At 40.4% G+C, this 14,782-nt stretch overlaps 1 protein-coding gene across 4 annotated transcripts in view; it reads right to left on the bottom strand.

The window, feature by feature from the left end:
• Nucleotides 1–14,551, bottom strand: part of LOC117465832 (protocadherin-9) — a 274,265-nt gene extending 259,714 nt beyond the window's left edge. For all 4 annotated transcript variants that reach the window (XM_034108877.2, XM_034108886.2, XM_034108895.1 and 1 more), the window contains exons 1-2: nucleotides 13,858–14,551; nucleotides 10,260–13,403 (exon numbers count right to left, since the gene is read on the bottom strand). In XM_034108877.2, the coding sequence (XP_033964768.1) occupies nucleotides 10,260–13,295 (3,036 nt within the window). In that variant the 5' untranslated portion in view covers nucleotides 13,296–13,403; nucleotides 13,858–14,551. The remainder of the gene's footprint in view (nucleotides 1–10,259; nucleotides 13,404–13,857) is intronic.
• Between the last annotated feature and the right edge of the window lie 231 nt (nucleotides 14,552–14,782).

The raw sequence follows: 14,782 nt of genomic DNA, 5'->3' as shown, positions 1-14,782 counted from the left end.
AGTAGAGGTTTCTCATCCCCAGTCTAATTTATCCTGCCTGTCCAAGGATCGACCCAGCATCCCTCCGGGTCAAAAGTTCACTTTTGCAACCTTTAGGCCACGTACTATTTCTTTTTGTGTGTGCAGTTACATATGTCAGTCTTTCTATGGAAACAAGGGGGAAATAGAAAACTAACATTTGCCTCAGACTCCCGGTGGTGTGACCACTGCACCTTCCTTCAATAAAGATGTTATACATACATAACAGTAGAAGGGCTCTACCCTCCCTGAGACATCACTGGAACAACTCACTTCTGTCCTGAAGGGACTTTCTGGGCGGTTAAGATTGGAAATGAAAAAAAGCTTATCTCATGTAGGGACTAAAACTGAGGCATACTCTCGCCTTCCTTAATTCTCTTCGCCACAAGAAAACATATGAGTGAGTGGTGACTTTGGTTGAGTAAAGATTACTCTAGAGGAATATATAAGCAGGACTAGACCACGTGTCACTGGAGGGAATAATAAAAACATATGCAACAGTAGCAGAAAGGGAAAGAAAAAAACAAGGCTCGGCCCTCTTCAAGTGTCTGACTGATCCTGATTTTAATTCAGTGCAAGTGCGTCGGGCAGATGACTCATTTACTGAAGCTCCAGGCCAACGCTTTATTTTCAAAAAAGCATCTGTCAATTCATGGAAAGATATGAGAATGTAGCACGTGTAAGCATATTCAGTGGTGATATGTGCACATTTACAATTATGTGGGGAAACAAATGTTATTCCATTGCAAATTAATATTTGAAGCATACATATTGGACCCACAAAACGCACAGTAACGTGGGTATACTTCCAAGTGTACATGTACTTCACTCATTTACCTGAGAACTGTTTCAAAGTACTTTCACTTCAATAGTATGCTACTCTAGTTTATGCTTCACTATATTTCAAAGAAATATATCTTACATTTGTTTGACCCCAAGTTACTTCTACAAATTCTAACAAAGTCCTATTGATAGTGGCTTCACTTCCAACCACATGCATATCAATGCATCCGTAATAATAGTCCAAATGTGTAACCATATAATCTTCTTAGGGTTTACTTCTTCCAGAATAATAATTACTCTTTTGATACTTTAGTATAAAATAATGTCATGTTTTTCTAACATTTAGCTGGACTTTTAGTTGCAATGGACTATTTTTTATCTCAAGTTGAGGATCTGAATACTTTCGTAAAACACTGCATTGAGTCAGATGTTTGTCCACCTGTGGGTCATCAATCACTTTTATTGGCTTACTAAACATAGCAAAGCGTAATGGCTATGCATAATGAAACAAGGACTTGCTTTGAGGACACTGCTGGTGGACGACCAAGGACAGAATTAATCTGGTTTCTGTCCAAACAAGGTTAAAAAGGCATCTGACATCATTCTTGTGACGATAATTGTTAGAGTGGATGTTATGCACTGTCATGTGCGCTCAATTTCAGGATGACAATGATGTATAGCAATGCATACACATAGATTTCTAAATGAAAAGCCTGTATATTTGTGTGCACTAAAAGGCTTTCTGGACTGACTATTCATACTTCTTCACTAATCAGAATTATGCATAATCAAGTTCACGTCTGAGTCCATCCCTAACTTTGTATGCCTGAAAATATATTCTGTGCAAGAGCAGAACAAACTGCCATATTAAAATTCAGCAAATTCAATGATAGCATAGCATTTTTTATATCCATGTTATCTACAGTCTTACCATCCCACATGGATTCCACAACATTTGGAAATCTGGCCACATGAGATTGGGAGACACTGACCACCAATTCTGATAAAAAATGTTTAAAGATGCATTGCTAGCATTGCCTTTGTACCCTCTCACTGGAAAGGAAATACAATATGATTATACTTAAGGTCAGAAGTTAGGTTTAAAATACCAGCCAGTAAGTGCACACAGCTTTTTGAAAGTGACCGTATATATGAGGTCAACTTTAAAGCCTATATTTATTTATTTATCCTCACTCAAATGAAGACTAAGCTCTGCCTCTGGCTTTCAAACAGAGTGGACAGATTAAGCTGAGTTAGGTCTACTTCCCATAGATGTGTTGGCGTGGCACTTCCGTCCACACACCCCTCTCCTTTTCTGCAAAGACCAGTGAAGAGGTGACACATCTTTACTTCTGAAACTGGAAAGTACCCGGAGATTGCAAAATATGAAGATGTCAAAAAAGACAACTCTTGCAAGAAGAAATAAGCAACATTGTTACAACTGTGTTTATTTGTCCTTAATATTCTATAGATAACTATAAGAAACAATACTGAGTTTGTTAGCTTTTGTTATGATGTTGCCGGTGGAGATGATGATGATGGGAGATTAGGGTGCAGGTTAGGATATTTAGTAATATTTACTTTGGATATTACTGTATACACCAGACAGAGATGTGTGCCTTTTTTGCACAACTGATACAATGAGGAGCTGTTCCGTTACAGCTGCCTCTGCTGCTCCACTAATAAGAAGGAAGTCCTAATTGGATTGAGTGAGACACAAAAAATGGGCAGAAAAGGAGTTCTTAAGGACTGACCTTAAAGAGAAATGTGGGGGTAATTATTCTGTTTAGCTTACTTCTTCTTTTATGTTTTTGAAGTTATGTTCACAGCAATGTCAGAACGGTATAAACATTAACTCTTTTAGAACAACTTAGATTTAGGGGATGGAAAACAAAGAGAGGCTATAGCATAGGGAAACTGTAACTGTGGATGATACCAATGGGAAAGTCTCATTTGTTATTGAAGCCTTCATATAAGCTTCCGCTGAAATTGAGGTTGGGAAATGAAGTGATCCCTTCACAACCAATCACTAGTGGCCATTAATCTGTAAAAGAACATATGAGCATGTCAGTTTTGTTTGATGACAGACTTGAAAAACCTGAAACTATCATTTAATGCTACAGGCTAACCAGTGCAGACTTTAAAGCTTGAGCATCATATGTTTGAGAGCAGCTGCTTACTTGATCCCATTGACATTCATGTATTTAGGTCAGCAAGGTTGTACTCAGCATTCAGCATGCCTTCAAGCTGCACACCGAGACATACAGATATCGATGTGCTCTTGTGACTTGTCAAGAGGGGATGTACCCCAAACAAAACTACCTCTTTAGATTAACTTGAATTACAATTCCACTGTAAGGGTTGTATTACATTGGCTCTGTGTCAGTGACGTTGTGTGCCTCATTTCAAATATTGGATTCAGTCAAAGCAGAAAATCTGTTTGCTTCTTAAAATACACAACTTGGCATTATAATCAGCTGAGGCACTTGTTTACAGAGAAATACTGATTAGAGCTGCTTCACACGTAGTAGATTGACTGAAACATATCCCAGTTTATACATAATGTCTTATCACATCATCACAAAAGCAGAACATACAGACAAATTAAAAACAAGAAAGAAATGATCTCTTTGAAACATTTATTATGAAATTATAAAGGTAGAATAGCACTGTTCAAATAAAGCTTTTTAAAACAGAATAGGCGTTGCAATGTACTTAATACCCGGCAGAGTTTATTTCAGCTTTAATAAATGTATACCCAGCAAATAAAAAAAAGGATCAAATAAATAAAATTAAATTAAACAAGTCCATTATTGTTTAACACAGCACATTAGGCAAGATTACCAGGAGTTCAATTTACATGAAACATCTCATATATACAAGAAAGATTTACATTGATGAGGGTTACAGAGTCTTTGTGAGCTGTGGGGCCCAGTGGCAAAGCAGTCAATGGCAGTCACATTTCAAGTCAAGTGTGGCTTTTAGCTTAAGAGGGGGGGGGGGGGGGGTTGGCTGGCAATGCCATTATCACAACTATTAGTCTAGACACTGGAATAGGCTAGTGACAGAGCATCGGACTGTGTGTCACTTGACACAACAAACCAATGACAAGGACACGTCTCACTGTGGGTTTGTCATGTCAGGACACACAGCACCTCCTTGCCCATCTTTTACACACACACACCCATCCCTCTCATGATAAAAGGAGAGGGGATTGTAACAGAAAGAAAGTGGGGCTATGTACACAAAGCACCCTCATGTGTCAAAAATTATCAGAACACAAAGGTGAACAAACCCTTGGTGATTTAGCATTGCTTGTAACTGCATTGACCCCGATAAAACATGTGTGAAAGGCATGGGCTGGAGACGGGGAAGGAGTGGGTGGAGGGGCCAAGTGAGGAGTGGAAAGGAGAGATGGGTTGTTTGGGTGGGGGTGGGGGCATTCAAACAATGAATTAGCATCATAACTTCATCTTTTTGTATCATTTTTCTTCTTTTTTTTAGACAAGCAAGTAGTCAAGAAACATTTTCTTCCACCGTCTACTCTTGTATTTAAGGTAAATTTGAGAGAATTCAGATGAGGTGTTGATACTGTAAGTGTGTTAGGCTGCTGTTTGTTTTTCTCATCATGCAGTGTAAGAAAAAAATATGAAGCTAGTATGTCAACTTGATTGATTGCCTTAGAAAAATGGGAAATGTGTTTTGTGGATTAGTGAGAAAATGGAGATGAATTAACTAATGGCAGTCCCACAAAAGCCAGAATGACTTTGTTTTTTGTGCATGCAAAACATTAATTTAACAAAGCAACCCCCTGAAGTTTGATCATCAATCAATTTGCTTTGAAAGTTGCAGAAATGGTTGAGGAATTTGAGATAAATGGGTTGCCAGCCAAATGTGATGGACAAACAACAAACCAAGAAAGAAAGACAAATCACATACGCACACACACACACACACACACACACACACACACACACACACACACACACACACACACACACACACACACACACGCAAGACCTTTTGATAAATGACAGGGTTTGTCATCATCAAAATAGTTTTTTTTACACGTTTAAAATAATAAAACAAATGTGTGTAAAATTGTACATGTATGAAAATGGCTTAGACAGAAATTAAATTTGATAGATGTTCACGAAAAATCAAATGCAATTCCTGGTAATTTGCCATCATCTGTGTTTTGGCACTACTATCCCTGGCAGTAATCGACAAAAAAAATCTAAAAGGCTATAAATAAATATATTAAAAATCAGAAGCACCTTTTCTCGACAGAAGAAAATAAAAACATATAAATGATCTCCACAGTTCAGCCAATGTACCAACGGGGAGCCTTGATTTATTTTGTTGTTTTGTGCAGACAAAACTGGATCCCCCTCGGGGCACTAATCTACTCTGGTAGCACTCACACCCACTACTTTAGTATAGCCCGCAATCCATTTCATTTCCTTTTACCCACCTAGACAGAGAAGACATGACACGTTTTTTAAAGAAATATAATGTTCTCTGCGGTAAAGAGCCCTGCAAATCCTGCACTGATGATTTAAAGCTTTGATAGAAACTTCACTCACAGACTTATTGGCTTACGATCTCCTGATAACTACATTTGTTTTGAGGATGTGATACATTTTACTCCAAGAGCGAATGGGTGTTTGTCCTTGTATATATCTGTAGTTTGAATAATCATTAAACTGATGATTGCAAAAGACCCAACTGAAGAAAACTCAGTATCTTCTCAAAGATTTGGTGTATTCACATCCTTAAGTCATTTTTTTGTTTAAGCATGTGTTTATATCTACAGAAAGGGTGCGATATAACAAGTTGGTGTTGCTATTTTCAAGAAAATGTCAAATCAACTGGAACATCTTCAGTCAAAAGTATCATGGACATGTACAGTATAAAGGATCACAAACACAGCATCCTGAAAAAGTGACAGGAAAGCTGAGGAGAAGGATGTATGATCGCAGTCGGCAACAATCACTAACCACTCTCCATCTTCCTCTTTCATACTGCCAAAGTCTGTGTCAGCACAACCCAGAAGATATTGCAACAGACTTTTCCCCTCAGGTGCAACATTGTCATAGTTCATTAATCTTCTCAAACTTCTCCTGCTGCCATCAGCCCCCGTTCGTACTACTAATCCCCTTATTAATGTGGCAAATGAACCTGCACAAGAAGGACGACTCCCCCAAGGCTCCATAATTACAATGGTCTGTACAAACTCGTGTTTGCATAGAATGTCCATTCATTAAACGTACTGACAGGGACACTTTAGGATTACCTTGCAAAATATTCCTAGTTCGTCCTCACTGGGATTTCTGCATTGGAAATGTATATCACTGCACTTATACCTTATATCAACCAAACATCTTATTGCCCGCTAATTCTATTTTCATTGTAGTTGACACAACAATTATATAAAATAAACGTTGGTTAAACTTTTGGAAAAAAAGCACCCAGAAATGATTTTGATTAAGTAATTTAATGTGCATATGTTGTATGTCAGACGTTCTATGTGTTCAAAAGGGAGCTGCTGTATAGTGTCCCCAGAGCTAAAGCATGGTTTGTGCTGCAGAAGAAAGAAGTATTTACACACTTTCTTTCAGTGCTTGCATCTTTTCTGCCATGCATAAAAACACTAATAACCCACAGCAATTAAGCCTTTTTGCACATGGTGTGTTCAGGCTACATGGTTACACACAACTGAAAGCCCTATATGAGGCCCATCATTGTGCATCCAAGCATATAATGTATATTACCATAACAAAGCAGGGGAAAGAGGACACATCTTGTGTATCAGCAAGAATATGTACATGTAGATGTCCATATATGCTTGCTAACTCAACAGAGTTAACAGCCTTAAACTCACAAACACCATGGGATTAATTTAAGGTTAATAAAGTGACGACTTAACATGTAGATAGTACTCGAGTTACCACGTTTCATACATCATCTCAGTGACTACTGTCAAACCACACAACCTCAGTGACACCATGCTGATGTGTCAACAACATGGGCCTTGGGATCTGATGCGCAGTACATGGCTAATGCGTAGCCGCTGGGCTATGTAGTGAGCCACATCTATGTCTCCCCGTAAGACTACTGGAAGGAAGAGAGTAAGACTGATAGTGAAACGGCTATGATTATACTTGGTTTCTTAGATGCTTGTATTGCCTTAAGAAACTAGGACAGTGTTTTCATGCTTTTTTCCTCAGTGTTGTTTACACTAATGTAGGTCCCTGGAGGGTAAATAAGAAAGGAAAGGCAAAGATTTCTTCTTTTGCTATCAGCCGAGTTAGGGGTTTCTATAAAGCTGATTGCATTCGTCTGTTATAACACTGTAGTAGATATCTGCTATTTCTATACCCTATGTTCTATATTCTCTGGGAGGAGGACACTGCTGAAACGTGCAGGCGTTGCTGGTGTTGTCAACTTTTCTCCCCACCTTCTTGTTCATCAATTTCCTTTCAGTTTCCTGATTTATTTATTGATTGGTGCTGATGTTGCATTGATGTGACTCTTACGAATTGGAACAAAATGGCGTTTGAAGTTCTAAGAGAGAAGGTCAATTATAAAAGCTATTCCCTACAGCTTTACACATTTATTTCTCTTGAACACCCTCTTTCAAGTAATTGCTTATTTCGTGTCAATTTCAGGCAACAATGGGTGATTGATGATGGTTTGTTACTCATAAGGCAACAACGTTAATGTACTGTAAACTCCATCATTCTATCATAGATATTTTTGAAGCTTTATTTGGTGTAAGAATTCAACACCCTATTCATTTTGGATGCAGTGCATCAGACCACATTTTAAACTGAATAATAACATTGATATTGACTTTATTTGTATCATCTTTGTATATATAAGAAATATTTTAATAATGCAGTTCTTATCTTTTTCCAAAGCGCCCTACTCTCCGGGGAATATGATATGATAATCCTATGATATTAGCTTTTGGATTTACTGTCTGTTTAAAGATACACTCAAAAAGGTAATTGCTATTTTTTGGCTTTTACGTTTTCTTTTTTTGTTTCAAATTGCAGATAATCTCTTCTCTGTTTTCAATACACAGGCAGAATCCAAAAAGCAATTTGACTGGCTGAGCGCCTTCTTATCAATACTCATGAAACAGAGATGACATGTTCATGTCATTACAAATAGTTGCATTGTGTAAAACACTACACATATGGATGTATCAAGAGCATTGTGAAATCACTCTGCTTTATCCAGTAAGACACAACAGTGCAATCATTTCACCACAATCAATAACTGCCATTTAACCTCAAATCTGAAGAGGGATTCTTATCAGTGAGATATTGTATACTAATCATCAAGAACCAGATAGTCTTCATTACAAATCTCCAAAGAAAGACATTAGCAAATAGTTGAAAGGTAGACAATTACCTTGTCGTTCTAATAATAAGGAAGGAGATAAGAAAGTGTACCCTTGTGTGCAGTCAAGTATATTAGTGCATATTCATTTGAGTAATTTAAAAGGTATTACGAAATGATATCTTACTTACCCCTTGACTGTTTATGGTACTGGTGCTGCGGATCTAAATATTATAGTTTAACAAATAGATAAATACTGATTTAATTATGAATTTGATATGACATGATATGATTACAAAATGAAATGCTTATATTTCATTTTCAAGTTCTAAAAATAAAGGAAGATGGTCAATTTGAACCGCTTTTTGTGAAAAGAAAATATTTAAACTGAGGCACACGTTGAGGTCCATTTCAACCGTTTTCTATAAGGATTAAATGCTCTACACAAATAAAATAAAATGAATCAAATGTACACAGCATTTCAGGGGAACGCTTGTGAGAAAAAGCAACAGTAAATCATTTATATTATCAATGGCGCTGTTTACAACACGCTGGCTCTGTTCGTGTGCTTCTTTGAATCATTTGTCAGAATTATTGATTCCAATACATCTTGTGTGGTATTGTGGAATGACGGAGTGAATCAATGAAGTTGTGCTTACTGTATAGTGTCATATATCATGTTTCCTCCTCTAGGGTTGAATTCACCCCTACTGCCACCGTCACCCATTTCATCACCTCGTCTAGTCTCTCACACACATCACCAACCACACACACCAACAGCGCCTGGCAAATGACGCCAAACTGAATGCCTCTTTTGACTGCCACCTCTCACACAGAAACACATTAAATGCAACCCCAGATGCAGTGACCCGGAGGTATGCATCGATAAGAGTCGCACAGTGTCACCCCTGTAATTCCACTCTCTCTTCCGGATAGATCTTATCACTCTCATCTTTAACTGCCATTATCAATCTTCCCTGTGCATCATTAGGTAAGAGTATTTCACTTAGAAACCAACGTAGGTTTTACTTCGTTCTTCTCCTCCCTTGCATTTACAAGTCCACTGCAGGTTGGCGTAGTGCCAGGCTGTGCCATGCAGCTCAACACTGCCACCTAAAGGTTCAGTACCACCACCCGTCAAGCCTGACCCACTGACAACTGTCTCACTCTGCCTCCCTTTCTCCCTCTTCTCTGCTGCTCCCTGTGTTTATCCACGTGTGTTCCGGATCTGTGTGTTGTGTCGTGGTGCTTTATTAGCAGAACAATTAATAAGGCTTTGATCAAAAGCAGCATGGATTACGTTGAAATTTGAGGCTCATTATTGGCTAATCCTTTTTGAATTGGATGTGTATCAAGTTCCAGACAAGCTTCAGTCAGTTTGCCTGTGTGCTTTGAGAAGAGGCATTTCATTCAGTTTAGATGATGTAGCAAAGCCTACTGTGACATTCACAATACTACCGCAACAGACTAATTATTGACTGTTGTTATTGCTGCAGGTGTTGAAAGGTTACACAATCGTTTGTGATTTAATAATACACATCAAAACAAATAAACAAACAAAAAAACATGAATACACTCAGTTTTATGAGGAGAGAGGTGAACATTTTGCTCTTTTTTTGAAAGAATGTGTGCAGCATTTATCTAGGATGATAATCTGAGTAGATAGGCAAGAAAAAAATGTTTCTTTCACAGAGAACATTGAGTCACAATTAATGTAATGTTGGTACATTTTACCAGTGATCTAACCTGGGTGCTGAATAGACAAAATAAGGCAAGGCAATCACTCACCCAGGTGCATTTTGCATTTAATATGAATTAAATATATAGTAATGACAAAACATCAGTCTATAATTATTCCCCAAGAATTATCCATGTGATTGTTGAGTCCATAATCAACTCCATTAAATAGCAGTTGTTCAAGTTACTTTTTTCTCTTTTTTTTCTTTTTTAAGTTTGAGAAATAGTGGAACTTGCTGAAGCAGTATGTCTCCTGTAATCTTTTCTGTTGCTTCACAGTAAGCAAGTCTCTAATCTAGACTGGCGCTTTAGCACTGTGGAACAGGGCAGTTATAGGCAGTACTTATAGACCAGTAAAAGTGCTCTTTTACCTGCTGTCTGGTGTGCATGGGCGCCTTCGTCTTGAACCCTCCTTGGGAGCTGCACTCCGAGGCACTGAAGTGGTCAGAGCTTGTGGAGGACCTCTTGGAAAGGGTGTCACAGCCCCCAACAAATGTGTTATCCAATGGGAGCTCCTGAATCACGTGATGCTTCTTCACTGAGACTGGCGTGTCGGCCTTGAGGTGGAAGGCCGATTGCGGCGAGGCAGACTTGTAGTGCCGGGCCAGGTCTGGGCTGCTGGGTTTGAAGGTTGTTGTGGGTGTGGCATTCCATTCAAAGCGTCCAATCCCTTGCTCTTCCAGCTCGGTGGGCAGGCTGATGGTTCCGTTGATTGGCTCGTGAGCAGGATCGTCAGGCTTGTTCCCCTCAATGGTGACAAAGTTGAGCAGAGAGCTTTTTGGGGACTTCCTTTTCTTGCGCTTTTTCTTTTTGTTCTGCTTGTTCTCAGTGTTGGGTGACATCCACTCAGCCCCCTGTTTTTTCCGCTGTGCTGCTTTGAACCTGGAAGCATGGCGGCAGCGCAGAAGCACAGTGACAAAGATGACAATAATCACTACCAATGCCCCAGTTACAAAGGCTATCATTATGGTTAAATAGTCACCGCTTTGATACGTTTCACTGCTTTCACCAATGTTACGGTCAATTGGAGTCTCCATGGTGCGTCGGATGAGATCATAGATGAGAGTCGAGTTGCCCACAGTGTCATTGACATACAGAAATACCAGCACAAGTGTATGGAGAGATTTAGGATATCCCAGGTCACTGATATTGACCACTAATCTGTGTAAGCCTATGTCAGTCAAAGCTGGTTTTTCCTCTAGAGTAATATTGCCTGTGACAGGGTCAATTCTGAAAAGTCCTTTGTTGTTTCCACTCACAATGGTGTATTTCAGTTCTGCATTCATTCCTGTATCACCGTCTACAGCAAACACTTCTGCTACCACAGATCCTGGGATAGAGGAGAGAGGTACGAGCTTGAAAGATGTGTTGGAGGGGGGATAGATGACAATGGGGGTGTTGTCGTTCACATCGATTACATTTATGGTCACCTTGGCGGCTGAGGAGCAAGGAGGCCTGCCACTGTCCACAGCCCTGACATCAAAAGTGTAGGAGCTCTGTTGCTCCCTATCGAATGACACATTAGATTTAATCACTCCAGAGTAAGGATCCAGGATAAAGTTCTCATTGTCATTCAGTATAGAAAGAGAAACCGCAGCATTTTCTCCGGCATCTGAATCTGTGACAGTTATCACCCCAACTGTGCTGTATTTTGGAAGATTCTCAGACACAAAGAACTGAAAGTGGTTATGTGTGAACTTTGGGTTGTTATCATTTTCATCCAGCACAGTTACAATAACAGCCGCCTGCGTCTGCAAAGGGGGTGTCCCGTTATCTCTTGCCGTTATAGTGAAGAGGAACCTATCCTGATCCTCCCGGTCAAAGACCCTGGATGCAGTCAGGACCCCAGTTTTTCGGTCAAGATCAAAGAAGGATGCATTTGGTCCCAGCTGATAAACTATCTCTGCGTTTTTCCCACTGTCCTCATCTGTGGCACTGAGAGTCGTGAGGAACAGGTCGCGCTTGTTGTTTTCCATAACAGCTAGCTCAATAACTGGCTGAGTAAAAATAGGCGGGTTGTCATTCTCATCCTCCAGCCTCACTCTTACCAAGGCAGTCTGATTCAAGCTGGGTTTTCCAGAGTCAGAAGCCACGATTTTAAAGTTATACTCCTTAGTGCCTTCGTAGTCAAGCAGAGCAGATGTCTCTAACAGATACTGGTTGTCGTACACAGCCTTTAGATGGAAGGGCACATCTTTCTCAATGAAACAAATGACCTTGCCATTGATGTCAGTGTCTTTGTCTGACACTGTGATGAGAGCTATCTTGGTATTGATGGGATCCTTCTCAGAGAGGAAAACAGTGCCGTTAATGGGACTGATTATGTATCTCAGGTCTATATTAGGTGGATTGTCATTCACATCAGTCACATTTATAGTAACAGTAGCTCTTGCGGGACTAGAGCTGCCATCACTGGCTAAAACAGAGAGCTTATGAATAGCCGTCTCCTCTCTGTCGAGAAGTCTCTGCACTGTAATTAGGCCAGATGTTGTATTTAATGCAAAGAGTCTTTTCGTAGCAGCTGACACCTGAGTCCCAAATACATAACGTATTTCTGCATTCGCCCCTATGTCTGCATCTGATGCCTGGAGCTGCACAACAGATGTGCCAATAGCGGAGTTTTCTGGTATGTGCACATCTATCTGACCCTCTTTAAACACCGGTCTGTTATCATTGACATCCGTTACTGTAACTTGGAGAATTGCAGTGCTGGATTTCTGTGGACTGCCACCATCCTCCACTTTGATCTTCATCACATATGTATCCTTCTGCTCTCTGTCCAGATTCTGCTGCACAATGAGCTGGGGCCACTTCTCCCCCTCAGGCGTTTCCACTATGTCTAAGCCAAAGGCACTTTGCCCGTTGATGAGCTCGTATTTGTGGACACTGTTAGGGCCAGTGTCTGGGTCAGTGGCAGAAGGAATGGCAAATCGGCTGTTAATGAGCGTGTTCTCGGGGATGGAGATGTTGATCACAGGGGACGGGAACATGGGGGCATTATCATTTGTGTCTTTGACAATTATTTTGATCTTAATCAGCCTGAAATAATCATTAGGGAGGATGACCACTTCAATTTCAAAGGAGCACTCGCTGTCCTCAAACGAGGGACCAGGGCACAACTTCTCCCTGTCGATTCGGTTTGATGTTGTGAATATCTCGCCAGTGCTGCTCAGAACACGCACCAGAGGGTTATCTCCTGCTTTGGAGACGAGCCGGTACACAAGATTAGCACTTGCTCCAGTGGCAGCATTTGTATGGGAAATGTTTAGGTCCTTTGGTATGTTTCCAATGAGGACATTTTCTTGCAACTCCTCTCTGATGGGGTATATTAGCTCTTGGGCTATTGAAGGATCTAGCCATAAGCAGGCGAACAGGGCACCCAACAGGTAATAGTCTTTTAGATCCATGACAGCGTAAATGTGTTTTCAGTCTTTAAAAATCAGGTTTTTTTCTATGCAATGTTGCTACAGGCAGTGCCTCCTTGAATGTGATGGCAGGAATCTTCCAGCGACAACCTATGAATACATGAAAGAGTTTCTCTTTAGTGAAAATAACTTTCCCATGCACAGTAATTCAATTTAATTAACAACCCCCAACCTCAAAGTCAGCTGTTTTGTTCACTTTTTTTTCCTTTTTTTTTACAGTCCCTATTAAACTATACCCAAAGGCCTTTATCAACAATTCACAGTAAAACATCTAAAGCAACACTTAACCCTCCATTTATGTTTGTTCCCTTTCTAAAAATCCTCCACATTTTATAGTCACCAATAATTATTTCAGCGACTCAAACCCCCATTGCCACAAACTTCACTACACATGACACACTCTTATTAATATTAAACTAAATTGCTGAAATTAAAGAGCTTTAGCTTTGTGCGGGCTTATAAACGAATGAGTGCGCATGAATGAAGCCTAGAAAATGAGCTCAGACAGATTTTGAATTCTTAGACCTATTCTTATCGTACATACCCAAATCCGTTACAGCGCAGGAGAAAAGCTGGAGTGTGTCAGCTCATAGTCTTCTCCTCCGGTGTACCTGTGAGATTATTCGAGCAAAGATATCCTTCTCAGTCAGATCAAGCTTTGGATCCAGGAATAAGAAGAACAAAATATTCGACCCGCTGGAGTAATCAGTCTCAAGAAAAAATGTTGGGTAAAATCAGCTGGTCGCAAAAACTGGAATAAAATAGATGCTGCAAATGTCGCAGTTCCGTTTCCCTCGTTTAACTTCAGGAATGGACAGGATCTAATTGTGCGCCCTGCAGTGATTGCGGTGATCAGCGCCGCTCTCCAGCAGTCACAGCCAGGTGATCACTGTTTGGTGCTGTCTTCCATTTGAACCGGTCCTAAAAAAAATAGTGCTCATCTGCCGTAAACGTACCGAGAAAACCGGCGATATTTTCCCCCGGGCTACCTGTTAAGGTGAAGGTGCCGACGAGGTGAACACAGGAGGAGACACTGCTGTCCCGTCATGTTTCAAGTTCATGAAGCACCATCAATAATCAGCCGAGAAAACCACAAGGTTAAAAAGAGATAATGAAGAAAAAGCGATATCTCAGAGTGGATCCCACTTGGAAATGCCAACCTAGATATAAATGCTGTTCAGTGTGGCACCGATGTGCAGCGTGTATGTGCCGTTTATCCTTGCACTCTCACTCCCGGAGCAGAATATCTTGCACTAACTCTGTGTAAACCCATAGGAGGGGTGGTGAAGTACACCACACCGACGCCCCCCACCCCGCCGACCATCATCATTGGACACCGCCCCTTTCTCTCAGTGGCGTCGACAACCCGAGCGCCCACAGGATTGGCCCAAAGTCACGTCACTTAATGCAGACCGGAGCGTAGTCCGCGGTGAGATGCTCTGTGAAGATGCTGCAGGCTGCAGAGACGC

The sequence above is a fragment of the Pseudochaenichthys georgianus genome, chromosome 3 (assembly GCF_902827115.2).
Source record: "Pseudochaenichthys georgianus chromosome 3, fPseGeo1.2, whole genome shotgun sequence".
Lineage (NCBI taxonomy): Eukaryota > Metazoa > Chordata > Actinopteri > Perciformes > Channichthyidae > Pseudochaenichthys > Pseudochaenichthys georgianus.
This window is presented reverse-complemented; position numbering and strand designations above follow the sequence as displayed.